Source organism: Heterodontus francisci, chromosome 5, assembly GCF_036365525.1.
Source record: "Heterodontus francisci isolate sHetFra1 chromosome 5, sHetFra1.hap1, whole genome shotgun sequence".
Classification (NCBI taxonomy): Eukaryota; Metazoa; Chordata; class Chondrichthyes; order Heterodontiformes; family Heterodontidae; genus Heterodontus; species Heterodontus francisci.
This window is the reverse complement of record NC_090375.1, coordinates 191,440,216-191,460,540: the sequence shown is the minus strand read 5'-3', so window position 1 is coordinate 191,460,540 and position 20,325 is coordinate 191,440,216. Positions and strand designations below refer to the sequence as shown.

Sequence of the window (20,325 nt, the reverse complement as noted above, 5' to 3'; positions counted from 1 at the left end):
GGCAAAGAGACTGTCATACACTGGGCTCATGTTGTTTTGTGCCAGGAATCACTCAATGTACTATGTTGTGTTCTGCACAATTGCTTTAGAAACTGGTGACAACACGATTTCAAGGGGAGTCGAAAAGAGTCAAAAATGTTATGCAGTGTTTTTGGAGTGAATAATATAATAGAAAGCTCAGAAGAAGGCCAGTCAGCCCATCGGGCCTGTGCTGGCTCTTTCAAAGAGCACCCCTTTCTCCCAACCCTTTCTCCATAGATCTCTGCAGTTTTTCCTCTTTCAAGTATTTATCCAATTCCCTTTTGAAGGTTACTATTGAATCTATATCCACCAACCTATCAGGCAGTGTATTGCAAATCCTAACCACTCGTTGCGTAAAACGTTTTTCCTCTTGTCACCTCTGGTTGTTTCGTCAATCACCGTAAGCTGTATCCTCTGCTTATCAATCCTTCAGCCATGGGAAAAGTTTCTCTTTATTCTATTTAAATGCTTCATAATTTTAAACATCTCTATCAAATCTCTTAACCTTCTCTCTTCTAAGGAGAACTACCGCAGCTTCTCCAGTCTATCCACATAACTCTAATCCCTCATCCCTGGAACCATTCTAATAAATCTCTTCTGTACCCTCTCCAAACCCTTCAAGTCCTGTCTGTGCTATCTGTACCACCAAATTTGCAGACCTAGAGATGTGGTATTAACATAGCTTTTAGGCTTTATGTGCATTTATCGAGGTAGCAGCTGATAGGATTGGCAAAAGGAGCATGAGCTGACTATATCAGCAGTAACCGACTCCTGCTTTGGCTTTACTCTGCTCAGATGTGAAGCAGGGTCCTATTGCAGCAGTGAGAGATTGCTGTTCAACATAAAGCTGTATTACAGTAATATTCTATTCCGTCACTGACTAGTTATTATAGAATTATACAGTGCCAGTGGAGGCCATTGGGCCCATTTTCCCTGTGCTGGCTCTTTGAAAGTTATCTAATTATTCATACTCCCCTGCTCTTTCCCCATAGCCCTTCAGATTTTTCCTTTTCAAGTTTATATCCAATTCCCTTTTGAAAGTTGCTATTGAATCTCCTTCCACTGCCCTTTCAGGCAGTGCATTCTAGATCATACCAACTTACTGCGTTTAAAAAAAAACTCCTCATTTTCTGCCAATTACCTTAAATCTGTGTCCTCTGGTTACTGACTCTTCGTTTTTTTTATTCATTCATGGGATGTGGGCACCATTCGCTAGGCCAATATTTATTGCCCACCCCTAATTGCTCTTGCGAAGGTGGTAGTGAGCTGCCTTCTTGAACCGCTGCAGTCCATTTGGGGTAGGTACACCCACAGTGCTGTTAGGAAGGGAGTTCCAGAATTTTGACCCAGCGACATTGAAGGAATGGTGATATAGTTCCAAGTCAGGATGATGTGTGACTTGGAGGGGAACTTTTTCTCCTTATTTGCTCCATCAAAACCCTTCATAATTTTGAACACCTCTATTAAATCTCTGCTTAACTTTCTCAATCTCAGCTTCTCTAGCCTCTCCACATAACTGAATTATATTTGACCCATAATAAATACTTAATATGTTAATAGTTGTCAAGCATTTAGTGTTTTCCACCTGAATCTTTTTCCTGTTGCTGAAAGAGTTAGTCTCCCAAACACTAATATTGGTACTAACCCCAATAATCTTGACACATTATCAAAATAGCCCAACCTCATTTTCTTGCTTTCACCAGGGTGCCATTCCCACCCCTAAATCCATTAAATTATCTTAAACATACAAAAGTAAAATGATGAGCATTACTTTTTTTCCTCACACTTTTGGCCGCCTTGGGCTGGAATTTATAAACCTGCCAAATGGCGGCCAACCCGTGCGGGCTGCATGCCAAGGAGCCGCCACAATTCCAAGCGCGGCGGCTCATTTAAATAGCCAGAGTGGGCTTTGCCCCCACCTGCCGCAGGTGCTGACGCCCTTTTTAAAGGGCTGTCAGCCCTACTGGTAAATTTAAATATTTAAAGATAGATTACATGAAATAAAATAAATATATCTCTTTTGCCCCTTTCCCAACCCCCCAACAACAATTAAATTAATTATTTGCCCTTTCCTCCCAAAAACACTTACCTTTACTATCTGACCTTCCCCCTTCACAACTGCACAAACTTTAAAAATAACCCTTCCCACTCTTCCCTACACCCATGGCGCTAATTTGACCCCGTTCCCCCCCACACTGAGAAACTTCCCTCCTCCCCCCTCTCCCCACCAGTGTTGTGCCTCGTTTCCCCAGACGGGGATCCGAAGGCGTGGCAGTGCTGGCTGCCAGGGTGAAGATCGCGGCGGTACTTCTGGAGGCAACGGGAAACTCATTACTTCAGGTGAGTTAATTTATTTAAATATTTAAAAGGTGGTCCCGTCGCCGAGCGGCAGGGCAGCCACCACGAGGCCTTGCCCCCGCCGGTAATATCGGGTTGGGCCCTGCTGGCGTCAAGGTCCGTGGCGGGCCTCATCCGGGGCAATCTTCATGCCACCGCCATGGATCCCGATGTTGAGGGCTTTGTAACATCCAGCCCTTTGTGTCTGCTGCATTCCAAGTCCAGCTTTGGCTTAAGAACTCTAAGTGAAACTTTTATTTCATACAGTGACTGGTTTATTGTGCTTCTAGCTGTATGCAGCTTGCAGCACTGTTTACACTGTGGGCCAATCTTGCCTCAGTTGGTAGCACTCTCACGTCTGAGTCAGATGGTTGTGGGTTCAACTCCCACTCCAGAGACTTGAGTCCAAAATCTATAGACTGACAGTCCAGTGCAGTACTGAGGGAGGGCTGTATTATCTGAGGTGCGTTCTTTCCAATGAGATGTTAAACCAAGACCTGTGTGCCCTCTCAAGTATATGTAAAAGGTCCCATGACACTATTTCGAACTAGAGCAGGTGAGTTTTCCCCATTGTCCTGGCCAATATTTGGCCTTTTACAACATCACTCAAGAAAAACAGATTATCTGCTCATTATCACATTGCTCTTTGTGGGACCTGGCTGTGCACAAATTGACTGTTGCGTTTCCTACATTGAATACACTTCAGAAGGTACCTCTTTGGCTGTTAAGTGCTTTGGGATGTCCTGAGATTATTAATGGCATTGTATAAATGCCAATCTTTCTTTCTAGTCATCAAAATAACTTTACGTCCCTATGTGATGCCTTTACATAGTTAAGAATAGAGGTGTAGGGAAAGAGTAAGTGAGAGCATTATAAACGCCTGATATTCAGACTTGAGTTCCATATTCAAGAGTCCAATTGGGAGTGTTGTAGTTGCAGGAATTCCTATGTATCTGTGGTTTCAATGCAGAGTACCTCAATCATGAAATATAGAGTATATATCTTATCTATATTATATTGCTGGAGATGTGCGCAAATTGCCTGCCATGTCCCTCTATATGCCAACAATGACTACACTTCAGAAGTACTTCATTGGCTGTGAAGTGCTTTGGATCATTCTGTGGTCATGAAAGGTGCTACATCAATGCAAGTATTTCTTTTTACTACCATTGTATTCCTTACTTTTTCACCAACTCCTACCACCCATTTCCCCCTTCTACCACTCCTTCACTCTTCTCCTTTGAACTACCCACTCAGCCCCTGTATCTTCCCCTCATTCTTGTTCCAACTGTCAATCTCCTTAGCCCTAATCCTACATTCATCCCTCCCCAGAGGACAGATAACAAAAGACCAGTCACCCCTCCTCGTCTGCCATCAGTTTTCCTTCTTCCATTTCCATCTTGTCCACCCTTCTTACCTGTTTCACTGAGGTTTTCCTTCCTTTAAAAATTCAACTTGTTTTTCTTAAATTATATCAAACTAGCATGAGGAAAGGAAGTCCCTGCTGGCATTTCACTGTAGCTTTCTCTTCTTCCTCTTTCACGTGGTTGTCAGAAATTAGAATCCCTAACTCATGATAGATGTTATCATCATTGACTTTTTCCAGTTGTCACCAAAATACAGCCAGATCATGGGTTCAAGCCCCACTCCAGATACTTGAGCACAGAAATCTAGGCGCACACTCTTAGTGCAGTACTGATAAAGTGCTGCAGTGTTGGAGGTGCTGTCTTTCAGATGACACATTACACCGAGGCCCCACCTGCTCTGTCGGGTGATCGTAAAAGATCCCATGATACTATTCCGAAGAAGAGCAGAGGAGTTGTCCTCGGTGTCCTGCCCAATATTTATTCCTCAATCAATGTCACGAGAAAATACAGATGATCTAGTCACTATCACAATTCTGTTTGTGGGAGCTTGCTGTGTGCAATTTGGCTGCTGCATTTCCTACATTACAATAGTGACTGCATGCTTCAAAAGTGTTTCATTGGCTGTAAAGTGCTCCATGATGTCCTGAGGTTGTGAAAGGCAATATATAAATGTAAGTCTTTTTTTCTTAGTAGCTTAGCTTAATATACTTTCTGAAGTTCATTGAACCCAAAGAAAAGCTGCAATGTGGGTGTAAATCAGAGCATTGCCATTTTAACTCCCTTTCTCTCTTGTGCACACCTCTTTTTTTTAAAAACACTTGCTGTCATATTTACTTAAAAACCCTTTGAAATATGTTCATTTATTGTGATGAGGATAGAGAAATTGCCTGATGTTCACTATGCCATCACATAGACACTGTTTCCTTTGATATTAAAGGATGCAGCAGATGCAACAAAGCATCCCCCTTCAAACATCTCTCCCTCGATTCCTCTGTGCTTGCAAACTATCACCCATCTTCTATCTTTTTTCTCAGCTCCTTAAACATGGTGCCACCTCCTAAGTTCATGCAATGTCATGTTTGAATCCCTCCAACCAAGTTTCACATCCTGCCATAGAACCAAAGCAAGTAGTAACCAAAGTCATAAGTGACATCTGATGGATGGCAGTTCAGGGCGCGCAGAAAATAAGGCCCATGGCATAAGGGTGCTTTTTGAAGTTAGCCTACCACCCCCCCCCCCCGCCCCCGGTAGCAGAAGAGGCAAAAATACTGAAATAGTATATGTGAACTCGTATTAACCGCAGAGAATCAGAAGTACTCAGTTAACCTAAGCGTCACAGAAGTGACCAGCAGCGTGTTCTGAAGCTGAAAGCCAATAGCTAAAGGCATTATTATACACTGAAGGTCACTTTTGTAACTTGAGGGAGCAATCGTTTACCTTCCAGCTCAAAAATGGCAATCAATATTTGTTTTATTTTACCCTTAGAGTCAATTCATTTTAAAATCGAAAAGATTTCACCCAGCCATAGGCTGTCGTCTGTCACATCAGTGGCTGGTAGTTTTAGTGCCTGTTGACATGAATCATTGATAATGTGTCTGTATGTGTGTAGATATAATTGGTTTCTTAGTTGGAAGTGAAACATTATACTTTAACTAAATGTACAGAATAAGTCCAGAATTGAGCTGTTGAATATTTTGCTGGTTCTTTCCATTCATTAAACTATAATTTTGTAATTATGTGTTACAATGGCAGATGCTCGTGAAACAGAACTGTAAAATATGTAATCCACAGACCAATTTATCACTTTTTTTCCCTAATACTTTGAATACCTGTGTAAGTTTTTGCTTACGCAGGATTTTGCTGCAGTTACTTGTGGGTTTTTCCCTTCCTTTTTGTTACTACATCATCAGGTATTTTCATAAGTATTTTTTAACTCCATGCTATTTCAGGGCCAGCATACACTCGGATGTAGTTTTGATCACCTAAGGGGGTCAGATATGAATTTTCCGTTTTGCTTTCCTCCCTTCCCCCCTGGGTTTTTATCCCAGGATATCACATGGCTCCGGGGTGGGTGGGGAATGTCTGTATTGTGATGCATGTGGGACCAGAGGATCCATTCCTGCCGATCATTGTTCAGACGTGGTCTCCCATATTCTACCCTCCGTAAACTTGAGGTCATCCAAAACTCTGATGCCCGGTTTTTCTCGTGCCAAGTCCTGTTAATCTATCAGCCCTGCGCCACTGACCTACATCGGCTTCCGGTCAAGCAACGTCTTGATTTTAAAATACTCATCCTTATTTACAAATCCCTCCATGGCCTCGTCCCTCCCTATCTTTGTCATCTCCTCCAGCCCCACAACCTCTGAGATATCTGTGTTCCTCTCTTAGGGCGGCACAGTGGCGCAGTGGTTAGCACCGCAGCCTCACAGCTCCAGGGACCCGGGTTCGATTCTGGGTACTGCCTGTGTGGAGTTTGCAAGTTCTCCCTGTGTCTGCGTGGGTTTTCTCCGGGTGCTCCGGTTTCCTCCCACAAGCCAAAAGACTTGCAGGTTGGTAGGTAAATTGGCCATTATAAATTGTCACTAGTATAGGTAGGTGGTAGGGAAATACAGGGACAGGTGGGGATGTTTGGTAGGAATATGGGATTAATGTAGGATTAGTATAAATGGGTGGTTGATGGTCGGCACAGACTCGGTGGGCCGAAGGGCCTGTTTCAGTGCTGTATCTCTAATCTAATCTAATACTGGCCTCTTGAGCATCCCCTATTTTAATTGCCCCAGCATTGGTGGCCATGCCTACAGATGCCAAGGCCCCAAGCTCTGGAATGTCCTCCATGCACCGCTCCGCCTCTCGACCTCGCTTTTCTCTTTTAAGACGCTCCTTAAAACCTACCTTTTTGATCAAGCTTTTGGTCATGTAACTCCATATGTCCTTATGTGGCTTGGTGTCATATTTTGTTTTATAACACTGCTGTGAAGCAACTTGGGACGCTTTATTATATTGAAGGGGACAATATAAATATAAGTTGTTTGTAGTTCTCCCATGGAATAACCTAAAGATTTTGTGAGGTATTGTTTTGTTGACTTTCTCAAATTATGTGCAATCCTGTGCAGTTGGCTTGAGTTCTTTGGTATTTACCACCCTTTTTATAGGACTTGCTATGTTACTCAGTTGCATAGACAGCTTTAATGTTGGGGTTTGCAGGAGGGAAGGATTTGGTACCAATAATTGTGAAGGCAACCAGTAAAACTGCAATTGCTGGAAATGCACACCAGACCAGTGAACAGCTTCAAGAGAAAAGATGGCTTAACATCTTGGGTACGAATCTTGGGAGAAGGCTATGCTATCTTATTCTTATGCTGATCAATCTGCTGTGCAATTTCAGGTTTTTCATATATTATAATATTGATAGATGGTAGTTTTTTTAACCAGCTGTTCAGCACTGATCTGTTACAAAATACTTTAAGTGCCCATTACTCCTCGAGTAGCTGGACAGAATTTTAAATTCATCTCCTCTTACTGCTAGTGCTGAACAGGCGGTAGTTGTATTCAGCAACACTATAGGGTGTGGAATGCTATACATCACTTCTTTTCCAGATTTATTTGCTTTTTATATAAATATTATATGTTTGGTATATTTTTATCAATAAAAAAACATGGGATAATCATCTTCCATTAATGACTGTGAAATACCATTGAAAAGCCATTTATATATGATGCACTGCTGGAAAGGAAGATTTGCAGATACAACAATATTTATACTGCACATTCCGTAACAAACCATGGTTGTTACTCTTGTTACTTCAGCCCAGTAAATCTCGTGGGGACAGGGCAGCCTATCTGGCAACAGCACCAAGTTAATCAATGCCTTTTACCACATGGAGTCAAGCCTATTGAGGTTTGTCTAGTCATCGTGCAAAGATGTGGAAATGGGATACGGTTCAGCAGTGATTGTAATTCCAGGCTTTGTACCGAAAGTATTAATGTGTGTGCCGTAGCAGTGGTTAAGTTCACACTGGCGTGATTGGTTGAGTAACCTTGTGTGGATGGCTTTCCATTTAGCCTTTGCTCTGACAGCACGCTCCCTGGATAAGTGAGGGGACTGTACAGGTGAAATCTATTCTCACATTTGCCTTAGGGGCAACTGGACTGTAACAGAATTTTTCAAACCCTTTGGGTCCAACTGCAGAGCAGAGAATAAATGGCTGAAGTACTGGGTCTCGACAGAAAAATCAATGCCTGGTTATATAGACGTGACAGGCCCAGCCTGCAATGCTGTCTGCAGAAAGTCTGTGCAGTTACTACAGTTCATTTTTTTAAATGCTGTGGCAGTATTATGTACGTGCAATATTTTTTTTCCTGCTCCTTATGTTTTATTTTTTTTTTGCAACAGGAAATTTGTGTGCGAAATTTGTGACCGGACTTTCACAGAGAAGTGGGCCCTGACCAATCACAAGAAGCTTCACATGGGCCAGAAGCCATTCAAATGCACTTGGCTGACGTGTCACTACTCCTTCCTCACAGCATCTGCCATGCGAGATCACTTCAGGACTCACACAGGTTTGCTCTTTAGCAGGCTGAGAAAAGCAGTTGTTTAATCTGTCAGCAATGTCCCTTTCGAAAAAGGAAACTCTACTGCACTTTGAATTCATCCAAATTAGTTCATTTATGATCGAGGTGACATAGAAATTGCAACTTGGACAGAGGCTCTTTGTCCCAACCAGTCCGTATTGACAAAGTTTGAATCACATGGAAATTTGTCTTCTCTTTTGTTCGTTTCTGTCACTGTTTTGTTAGTTCTTTGAGGGCTAAAGCAGAGCTTCACCGTCAAATTGAATTTATGTACAGCCTTTAATTGAGTAAAAACGGCCTAAGGTGCTTCATAGGAGCATTCTCAGGCAAAATTTGACAAGCTACATAAGGAGATAGTCGGCCAAGTGACCAAAAGCTTGGCCGAACAGGTAGGTTATAATACAAGGAGCATCTGAAAGGAGCAGAGAGTGACTGAGAAGTTTGGAGAGTGAATTCTAGAGCTTAGAGCCAAGGCATTTGAAGGCACAGCTACCAATGGTGGAGCAATTAAAATCAGGGATGCCCAAGAGCCCAGAATTGGGAAAGTGCAGGGATCCCAGAGGGTTTTAGGGCTGGAGAAGGTTACAGAAATGGGGAGGGGCAAAGCGATGGAGGGATTTGAACATGAGGATGAGGCCCAGCGCCAGTGTAGGTCAACAAACACAGAGTGATAGGTGAATGGGATGTGGTGTGAGTCAGGATATGGCTACAGAGTTTTAGATGACCTCAAATTTACAGAGGGAAACATCTCAGCAGTGAAGTCCTGAGAACAGGAGAGAGCCTTTGTTAGCTAATTCCTAGAATGTAGTTAGCTAAAATCTTTCTGCAGAATTGCTGTGGCATTGTAGAATCTTCCTTGTTTACATCACAGGGCAGATTCTGCAGAATGGAATCACCATGAAAACATCTTTGCTTCTTTAATCTTGACATGCAGAGTTGTTTTTAGTTAGCAGTTCACAAAAATTGTTTCTGACCCTGTCAGTGGCTGAAGGAAATATGTAACAAGTAGGCAGGCAAAAAAGACAACATTCCTAGTCTGTAAAGGCAAGCTGACCCCAACAGAAGTGACATTCAATGGTATTACCATCGCCACTATCAACATCCTGGGGGGGTTACCATTGACCAAAAACTGAACTGGACCAGCCACATAAATACTGTGGCTACAAGAGCAGGTCAGAGGCTGGGAATTCTGGAGCAAGTAACTCACCTGCTGACTCCCCAAAGCCTGTCCACCACCTACAAGACACAAGTCAGGAGTGTGATGGAATACTCTCCACTTCCCTGGATGGGTGTGGCTCCAACAACACTCACAAAGCTCGATACCATCCAGGACAAAGCAGCCCGCTTGATTGGTACCCCATCCACAAACATTCACTCCTTCCACCACCGACACACAGTGGCAGCAGTGTGTACCATCCACAAGATACACTGCAGTAACTCACAATGCCTCTTTTCACAGCACCTTCCAAAACCGTGACCTTTACCAACTAGAAGGACAAGGGCAGCAAATACATGGGAACGCCACCACCTGCAAGTTCCCCTCCAAGTCGCACACCATCCTGACTTGGAAATATATTGCCATTCCTTCACTGTGGCTGGATCATAATCCTGGAACTCCCTTCCTATCAGCACTGTGGGTATACTTACCCCACATGGACTGCAGTAGATTAAGAAGGCAGCTCACCACCACCTTCTCAAGGGCAGTTAGAGATGGACAATAAATGCTGACCTTGCCAGCGCTGCCCACGTCCCATGAAACTAATAAAAAAAAAAGGATACATCTCCTGTGTAGCTGTGCTCAAGATTCCTACCAACAGTGGTCCTTCTTCCAGAAGTTCCAAAGTAACCAGTGCTTTAGAAACACATTGAAGGCTCTGGAAACAGCAGAAATGCTTAGCACACTATCCAGCATTGCTGTAATATTTGGGACTGCCACTGGAGGCAGGACTGTAAAGTAAATAAGACATAATGGTCAGCGCCTAATTAAATTTGTCTTGGCTCTAAATACTACAGGTTACTCGACCTAAAGTGAGCGGCTTCACAGAAAATTAGCCATCATAAGCTTAAATTTTTAAACCATCACTTTATAACAGCACAACGAGTAGTAAAGCCAATACTGAGATCCTTGCACCAATACTCTGATATTTCCAATACCCACTTGATTGAGACACTGTTGACAAAAGAGGAAATAAAAGTACAGCAAATATAAATGGAATATAAGTTCATAATTATTTGTTAGAGATTCCACACACATTCAGAAACTTGGGGACAACTTTAATATAACCCACGCATTGGGAGACTGACACGCTCAGGCGGACTGCTGGTTTTATATCCCACCTAATTTAACTCTCCATCAAAGCCAATATCAAGCGGGATGTTAAACTGGCATTTCACCTAATCTCGTGGGTTCCCTGCCCAGACAGTTGGGTTAAAATTACCCCCCACTGTCCTCCACCCCCACCTAGTGTATTGTGATCATGTCTATTCTTGGCTAGATCTGTCTCAGTTCTGCTAGGGTTTTGTTGGCAAATTGTGCTAGCTCTTTAAAACACACACATTGTCACATTTATTCATTTCCTCTCCCCATTATCTTTGAAAATAACATTTTATTTTCAAGATAATGAATTTAATTTTGTGTAATTAAACTTTCAGATTATATTGAATCACTGAGGATAATTTTGCACCCGAAACAGACATTATTGCATCACAGCCATTAAAAATTGATATTTTATTAGTCCTGTATAAGATGTGTACATGTATGTGTATATAAGCAAAAAAGACACAATGATACACTTGGGAGATGCCGAGTTGATAGCACCCATTACAGCTAAACAGCGCCACTAATTCACATGTGTCAATTTAATATATTGATGCCCAGATTACAATGCTTAGTCTTAGTATCACTGTGCAATTAGTGTTCTCTGAATTTACAGAACTTCCAGAAATTTCAGAGTAACCTAAAAGAGGCTGAAGGCTCAGAAAGAGCCATCTCCCTTCTTCATTAATCCAATATATCTATTAAAGGTTGCAACATTAGTTTTTTCAAAATTGGTGCTGAAATGGTTCAACACATTCATTAGGTTGTTTAATACTGATGTACACTTTTTATGGATTATTCTTGTAACCACCCCAAATCCCACTCCAGTAGGAATAATTTCGGCACTTAATTTATACAGGTGTGTTTAATCATTCATCTTTTCCTAGAGTAGCGTACCATTAGGCCAAAATTTGCTGTGACAGGGCATCCTAATGCTATCTGCCATTGGTTCGACTTGCCCTTACATGTTTAGGTTTATAAATTTTTTGAACGACAAGTTGCTGAAATTGCAAGCTGGTAACATTGCAGTGAATGGAATCAGGACATCGGGGACCTGGGTGGACAGGGCAAGCGACTGGTTAAGGAGATGGACAATCCGATTGAACGATTGTGAAATTAATAGCTTGAGGACTGAGAAGGAGGGTGAATTAACTGGAGTAAATTAGGGTAAATTCAATGTTAAATCAGATACAGAAAGAGAAATGAAAAGCAAAATTGGATTATGAGAAAAAGAGACAAAGAATAAGTTTTTCAAAAAAATTAATTCAAATTTGATGTTTTAAAAATCTCCAACAACAATTAAAACCTGAAGGAATGAAACTCAACACTTGTAATAGCTATATTTAGTACCAGAGAGGTTCATTGGCAGTAATTAACACTTAATACATCGTTAAGAGTATTTAGAATTAAAATGACAAGACTTAACTTTCTGTAGCAAGTTTAGTTTGTATTTATGGCATAAATACAGCAACATCACTCCATTCAATGCAGTGGGTGCTATCAACTTGGCATCTCCCAAGTGTATCATTGTGTCTTTTTTGCTTATATACACATACATGTATACATGTTATACAGGACTAATAAAACATGTTTTAATGGCTGTGATGCCATAATGTCTGTTTCGGGTGCAAATTTATCCTCAGTGATTCAGTGGTGAGCCAGACAGTGAGATGCTGTGTTTGCAAAGCTAATGGCGAAGTGGCACAACTTGGACAGGCTCGAGGGGCTAAAATGGCCTACATCTGTTCCTGTGTTGCTGTGTAACCGCTCTTCTGCCCCTTGCCAGAAGTTGCTGCAGCATTTATGCATAAATAACGGAAAGGGCTATTAGCCTTGTCGTTATTTGGACAACAAAATCTGGGCCATTAAATCACAGATTTAATATTCCCATGAATATTTCTGTATTCTGACTGGTTCGCAACCATGCTTTCAAACTCCCTTGAGGCTACCCCCATTTAGTAGCGTATTATATGGCAAAGTTTCCAGTCTGAGCTGATACTCTGCATTCTTAAATGCACAAATATAGTCAGCTTTTTAATCAAAGCAGTAACTTGCTTTGTTCTTTGATAGTGTGATTGAATAGTAATCGTGTTCTTTTATATGCACAATGACAGGGAATAGAGAATATTCAAGTCAGTTGAAAGATTGTGTCCAATTCTGGACACCACACTTTAGGAAGAATGTCAAGGCCTTGGAGACGGTGCAGAGGAGATTCGCTGGAGTACCAGGGATGAGGGCCTTCAGTGATGTGGAGAGATTAGAGAAGCTGTGATTGAGAGAAGGGTTAGGGGAGATTTAATGGAGGTGTTCAAAATTATGAAAGACTATGGTAAGGTAGATTGGTTTAATTCTCATCTGAAATTTGGCACCTTTGGCAGTGCAACACTCCCTCAGTACTGCACTAGGGTTGTTAGCCTAGGTTATGTGGCATGCAAATGAGGAAGAGGAAGGGGCCACAGATGAATCTTTAGAAATGGAAGAGATGCTCTGGCTGCGGTAAGATTAAGACCCAAGCGTGGATCATCCCACTGAGCCAGACAATGGATGAGAGATGTTGTAAGAGGATGGTGTGACAGAGTCTGAGGAATGATACTGCACCAGTCAGAGAGGATGCAACTTTGGTTAAGGCAATTTCAGTGCTGGAACAACGTGGAAACAGAATTGGAGAGACTCAAACAGGGCATTGCAGGATTTGATGGGGGAAACCAACTAATCAAATTTATTCTCAAAATTTGAGTACAGTTAGAAAATGCAGTGAGTTAGGCTAACATTGGACTACGAGCTAATTATTATTTATAACATTCAGTTAATCAGCGCTCTTGTCAGTCTCTCAAAATAGGATGAAGTCCTGTGAGCTCTCAGTGACTGCTATGGGCACAGACCAATGTTCTCATGCCTTTTGGTAATGTACTATCTTAAGCCATATCTCTCGGGGTAGGGAGTTTCACATGAAAATACTTGAGCCAAACAATTAGGAGGCTTTTGTTTGCCTGTACAGAACCCACAGATAGACCATACTTGATCCACTGAATTTCTTTGAAAAAGGAAAGCAGATGATGTTGCCAAACAAAAATATAACAGATTATCAATTAATACAATAGACTGTGCCACTTTTATGTATTGTCATTTGCATGTTTAGTATGCAGCCATTTTTGAATCTGACATTTCACAATCATGACACTTGTGAAAAAATAAACTGTGACGCTGATTTGAATGGTTGGAACCAATTTACAGAGTATCATCCTGTTGACACCTGGAACACCCAGAGCCTGGTATTTACTTCTGATTAGCTGCAGTTTTCCAAGTGCAAAGGCCAGCAACTTTTAAAGTAAACCCAGGCACCTGCTTTAAACGTTTGTTTGAAAGGTACGACTGTCTTTAACATATTAAAAAAGAATCCAAACAAATTTTGCAATCCGTGGTAACCTTATTAATTGAGCCATCAGTCTTTTTTTGCACTACATTAGATTGGAAGAAAGCATGCTTGGTTTAAGTGCAAGACTTGACTTGCAAATGAAAGAATGGTCAGATTTGTTGCAAATGTAAAAGAGAACTTTCTCTGTCCCCCCTTTTTTTTGAAAGTGATGTGTATGCAAAATTCTTTTGCAAGTATGGGATACATTAGTTAAGTGATTGTGCTTAAAATAGAGAAATGAATGGTGCAAATGGTCAGTCATTAATAACTCGTTATCTAAATTCTGGTACAGTATATGCAAGTGAAGTGCACATATTACACTGAGATAAAAATCTAGTATGCATCCATCACACATCTCATATTTATATCGCATCTTTAGCATAGTAAGAATGTCCCAAGTCGCTTCATAGGAGTGTTGTCAGACAAGGTTTGACACCGAGCTACATAAAGAGATATTAGGACAAGTGACCAAAAGCTTGCTCAAAGTGGTAGGTTTTAAGGACTGGCTTTAAAGGAGGAGAGAGGGGTAAAGAGTTTTAGGGAGGGAATTCCAGACCTTAGTGTCTAGGTAGCTGAAGGCACATCCACCAGTGATGGTGCGATGGAAACTGGGGATGTGCAGGAGGCCAGAATTAGAGGAATGCAGCATGTTTTGGAGCTGGAAGAGGTCACAGAGATAGGGAAGGGCGAGGCCATGGAGGAATTTGGACACACGAATAAGAATTTTAAAATTGAGCTGCACACCAGATATCACGTTTGTTGCAGAAACAAAACCGCTTTGGGGGGGGGGGGGGCTGTGGGCGGAGGGGGGAAGCCAGTTTGTTATTGATCTGGAGCCTGAAATTCACAACCTTCCAATCTGCAAACAACAATGCCCCATCAAACACCAATTAAACTCTAAAAACATGAACAAAATACTGTGAATGCTGGAAATCGGAAATAAAAACAAAATGCTAGAAATACTCAGCAGGTCAGGCAGCATCTGTGGAGGAAGAAACAAAGGGTGCAATTTTATGCTCTTCCTCCACAGCAGGTTTGGAGGCAGGAAGAGCATAAAATCAGGTGGGATGGTGGCGAGGTGGGCAGTTGCTGCTACCATCCTGCCTCTACCGAATTTTAGTCCGGGGCGGGAAGGCCTGTGACCGGCAATTAAACCCCAGTTAAGGGCCTCTTCCTGCTGCAGCCACAACCACCCGTTTGACGGGCAGCTCTGCTGCCACAGTGGAAACACAGTAGAAAATCTGTGCAGGCTGCTTCCTGGCTTACTGCCTGTACGAGGGACCCACTGAGGGCCAAACCCCTGCCCTTGCTGCTGACCACCGTCCCACCCTCCTCAACCTAGGAGACCCCTCCCACCCTGACCTACCTGAGGCCTGGCTCCAGCAACGCTCTTCGGCCTCCAGGACAGTCACCTCCAGCAGCAGCCACTGCCTCCGTGATGGCGCTACAGCTGCTGGCCTCTGATTGGCCGGCAACTCTCCAAGGGCGGGACTTCCAGTGACACAGTCCTAAATCCTATGGAAGGCCCGCCGCTGCCCACTTAAGTGCCTGATTGGCACTAAATTTGGCAGTCCTTCCGGAAAACAGGCAACGCAAGGATCTCGGCGTCGGTTTCCGCTGACGTCGAGACCCCAGCATAAAATTCCCCCAGAGTTAATGTTTCAGAGCGATGACCCTTTGAAGGGTCATCGACCTGAAACTTTAACCAATTAAACTCTGATTAACCTGAAATAGGGTTGCCTGCTCTGGTTGGCTATATTCCTTGAAGGCTTTGTCACGTGATCTTCTGCCTCCAACTGTCTGGCCCAGTCCCACGCTCCAAGCCATTTCTGGAGGGTTGGGAACCCAAACCCGATGCTTTATTTGCTAATTACAGTTAGACTATGGGGCGTTAAAGGCACACAGCCCAAACATATCAATCAAATAATACATTTCCCTTTGCATAATGTAACACTCCTGTTCTTGTAAAACAGCATATCATCTGACATACAGTAAACAATTTTGAGTATTTGAAGTATGTTTCCTGTTTGAATTCTTACCCAAAAACATCCATTTGTAGCTGGCTTTAACTACGTAAAGAACTTGAGCAGTACACTGAATCATGATATGCCATTAAAGTGCAAAACAGTTGTAGCATATCTGACGTGAATTGTATGAGTAGCAAAACTTTGAATTTCATTAAGAACTGAATCTTGAACACGTTTGTATGTGTTTATATATCAAAAGAATTGTTTTTGGGAGCTTCTTTCAGTTTGTATCTGGGAGGCCAAAACCTCCTTAGCTTCACTGACAGGGGTGTTGACGATTTAAGGTCTCTAGACTGCCCTCAGAGATCACTTATATCGAACACCAGATGAAAAGCCAGTGCAGATGTAATTTATCGTCAATGTTTCCTTCTAAAGAATAATTGTGGAGACTTGGTTCAATCAATATTATAGATTTTTGTTGTTAGATTTTGTAGTCTGCACCATAATGAGAGATAGGGGACAGTGTCTGTTTCCTAATAGAAAATAAAGGATTTGTTTCCATGTCATTGTGCATTTAAATTCAAACGTAGAAAATGTTCAGGGAAAATGCCTGTAGTTTGCATTATATTAACATAAAGGAAATGTTCCCGCAGTGGTACTCTGTAAGAATACAATTCTTTTCTCTCTCCCTCTTCAATTAAAGTAAGCAGTTTTAACTCTTAAAATCAATAGTTGCACACTTGTTATACTAAGCAAATTGAGTTCTTGTTTCTTTAGGACACGATGTAAAATATCTCCTTCTTAAGAGTGCAGGTGAGCTGGATCAGTTTGTCCCATGCCACTAAATTCCCAATTCTTTGTGTAGAGATACCTGTGCATAGGTTAGAGAGAAAATTTTGGGACTGATTTGCTCTCAGATGCTCTTGAGTTGAAGAGGCAATGGAGCAATTACTCCACTGGTCTTTTCTCACAAGAAACATGTGAGATGGCATAGCCAAGGTGGGCTGTGATAACAACAGATCAATTTAGACCAGCTTTTAAAAAGAATCTTGGTCATAAAATGACCAAGACTCGCATTATGTATCATGCTGTAAAAAAAAAAGTAGCCCGTGCTAGTCTACTTAAAATTAAGTAACTCATAGTCAGTGACATTGTACTCCTATTCCAATTTAGTGCTATATAATCATGTGCTTCATTTTGAGATTAATAATAGATTATTGTTCTTGTTGAAATAATTATTATTCAGATGCATTAAATCCTAAAAGTGAATTAACCTCCATTTTAAAGGGGGACAAATATCCCTAAATTACTCTTTAAACTTAGTTCAGTGAACAGAATTATTTGCTAAGCTCTGTGGAGACTTGACTATAAATTGATTAGGCAAACAGCAGAGCAGCAATGTTGGGCTATTGCAGCTAAGGGGATCCCCTTACAGTTGTCTGCTCTTTATTATTTGTGTTGGTGGAGTTGTTCCATACAAGGTTCAATAACCAACCAATCCCAAAAAATTATTTTCTCTTGATATTTCTTTTAATCTGTAAATTGATTTAAATAGCAAATAATAGACGCACAGGAATTATTATAAGGCAGTAATGTTAATCAAAAGGTTCAAATGATGCCATAAACTATAACTGAATAGTTTGTAATAGTCATCTGAAGCCTGAAATGAGATTATTCCCTGATAATCACTTCCATGTACTTATTATTTTTAATCGTTTATACTGGGGGACCTGATGGAGAATTTGCTTTCACACATTTGTCGGTGGTGGGTTTTGTATTTGATATTGATGGGCAGGCACTCCATGATGCATGGTAATGTCTACAATTGCACGATTAACAATTGTGACATAATGATGGCATGTTTATTGAGTTATAATCTGAAGTTGGGTTGGGAAAAATGGCTTTCAAAACAGAGCTATGTAATAATAGTTGTAGGTATTTTTGATATAGAAAGTGTGAACATTTCTGCAGAGTTTATAGAACAAGCTAAATGAATGAAATGAACAAAAAAGCTACATCAACAGCTCACATTTATAGAGCCCCTTTACCATGTCAGAACATCCCAAGACGCTTCACAGGGGCGTTATCAAGCAAAGTTTGACACTGAGCCACGTAAGGAGATATTAGGACAGGTGACCAAAAGCTTGGCCAGAGAGTTTTCTAAAGGAGGAGAGAGAGAGGTTCAGGGAAGGAATTCTAGAGCTTAGGGCCAGGCAGCTGAAGGCATGGCCGCCAATGATGGAGTGATGGAAATCGGGGATGCACAAGAGGCCAGAATTGGAGCATCGCAGAGATCCGGGAGATTCACCAAACACGTGACATAGTACATTAATTGTATTTGTTGTACTCACATTGGTCTGCTTGTCAAGCTTACATTTTGTTTACACTTATGTTCAGCTTGTGGATGCATTCCTGAATTTTTGCAAAAAAAGAAACTCTGAAGACAACCCAGCACCTGTTGGTGTTAGACCAGTGTATTATAGCGTGTCAAGCTCCCTGTTTTAAAAAAAAATATGTTCTGGGTGCAAATCTTGTTCTTAAGGATAATGATTGAGTCTCTTGTGCTTTATTCAGGGTATTTTCAATTTTAGATTAATTTACAACACATTTGTTTTTTTAAAAATCTGGGATTGTTCTCCTTTCCCTGATTGATGATGTCCAGAACTTTAAGGTATTGAACCCAAAGTGCAGAATTTGTGCAGGAACATGTTTTGTCGTAGGAGTTTGTTTTAACCAATCTGAAATACACTTAACATAAGCTAGACAGGTGGAGTGGGGTGGGGTAATTCTATAAAAATGATGTGAAGGAAAAAAATTATCAGGGAATGGCAAGAGTTTCGGATCTGTTCATTTAACTAACACCAGACAGTTCAACTTATATAGATGCTGGAAATACTCGCAGGCCAAGCAGCATCTGTGGAGAGAGAAACAGAGTTAACATTTCAGATCTGTGACCTTTCATCAGAACTGGAAGAGGTGAATTATAGACAGGTTTTGAAAGCCTCACACCATCATTCCCTTTGTTATTTAATCTCTCCTGCCTTCTACCCTTTCACAAACCTTCCCTTTTGTCCTCCACCCCCCCCCCCCCCACCCTTCCCTGCCTCTATACTTGTTTACAAGCTGTTACATCTCTAACTTGTTCCTGTTCTGATAAAAGGTCATCGACCGGAAAAGCTAACTCGGTTTCTCCCTTCACAGATGCTGCCTGACATGCCGAGTATTTCCAGCATTTTTGGAATTTATTTCAAGACTTCCAGCATCCGCAGGATTTTGCTTTTGATTTATAAACCAATGGATAATATTGATAAGTGGTTTTGGTACGCACTGTGCAGTTGCACCTTCTTATTAATGCGTTAATCTTAGATACAGCATTCTCTAAAGGTATTGTTAGCAGGTGGCTTCAGGTAAAAGCTAAAGGCTCTTTATCACACTGCGCTTGAACAGCCTGTGCATCCGATAACTGCTGCTTAAGAAACCTTCCTATTACTTCATTGTAGATGGACGAGTCAACACTGAGTGACTGGGCCTGTGGAAATTATGGGGAAGATAAGCAGGTTATGCATAAAAACTGTTCGAGTGCATAAAGCAGCCCCATCTGGAAGACATCTCACCGAAATGAAGTTGTACAAAACCATTCCATTGATATTAAAGCTAATTTTTATGGGTCTGACAAGTATGTAATTATGTTCAGTGGTGCTTTTCAGATTTTATCACAGTCAATAAACCGCAGTGGTAATTTCATTCCCATTTGACATATTTACATGGAAACATTTGATTGGAGGAATTAGTAACCCTGAAAGCCTTGATAGATATGTTTTAATGATCTGTGACCTCCACGGTCCCCTCATCTGTTTGTTGTTGCAATAGGGGAGAAGACGTTTCAGTGTGACCTCTGCGGATTTGCCGGCGGAACGCGCCATGCTCTCACCAAACACAGGCGACAGCACACAGGTCAGTTCACCTCTTTAGAGTAGAACTTACCAGGCAGACAAAGAATGCAGTCGTGACCTGCCCTGAAAGAAGAAAAAACAAAGAGGGTTTGCTGCACAGTCCGACTGATAATTGCTTTGGTGTGAAGTTATTGACATAATAAGTGATTTGTAGAAGTAGATGCACTGTGCTTGTGATTTATATTAAAAAAAAGGTAGCTGATGGGAAAAATAGGAGGATAATTAAATCTGGGGAAAGAAACATTATTATCCTGAGATTTGTTCTGGACAGATCCATGACAGGGGCATGGGTAATTCTGTAACAAACTTTATATACCTAATTTTGACTACACAGACCAGTTTTTAACAACTTTTGTGATCTCGTCAAATGATACTC

At 41.5% G+C, this 20,325-nt stretch overlaps 1 protein-coding gene across 4 annotated transcripts in view; it reads left to right on the top strand.

Annotated features, from left to right (window-relative positions):
• znf407 (zinc finger protein 407) overlaps positions 1 to 20,325 on the top strand; it is a 460,931-nt gene that overhangs the window by 279,200 nt on the left and 161,406 nt on the right. For all 4 annotated transcript variants that reach the window (XM_068032511.1, XM_068032512.1, XM_068032517.1 and 1 more), the window contains 2 exons: positions 8,119 to 8,285; positions 19,867 to 19,950. In XM_068032511.1, the coding sequence (XP_067888612.1) occupies positions 8,119 to 8,285; positions 19,867 to 19,950 (251 nt within the window). The remainder of the gene's footprint in view (positions 1 to 8,118; positions 8,286 to 19,866; positions 19,951 to 20,325) is intronic.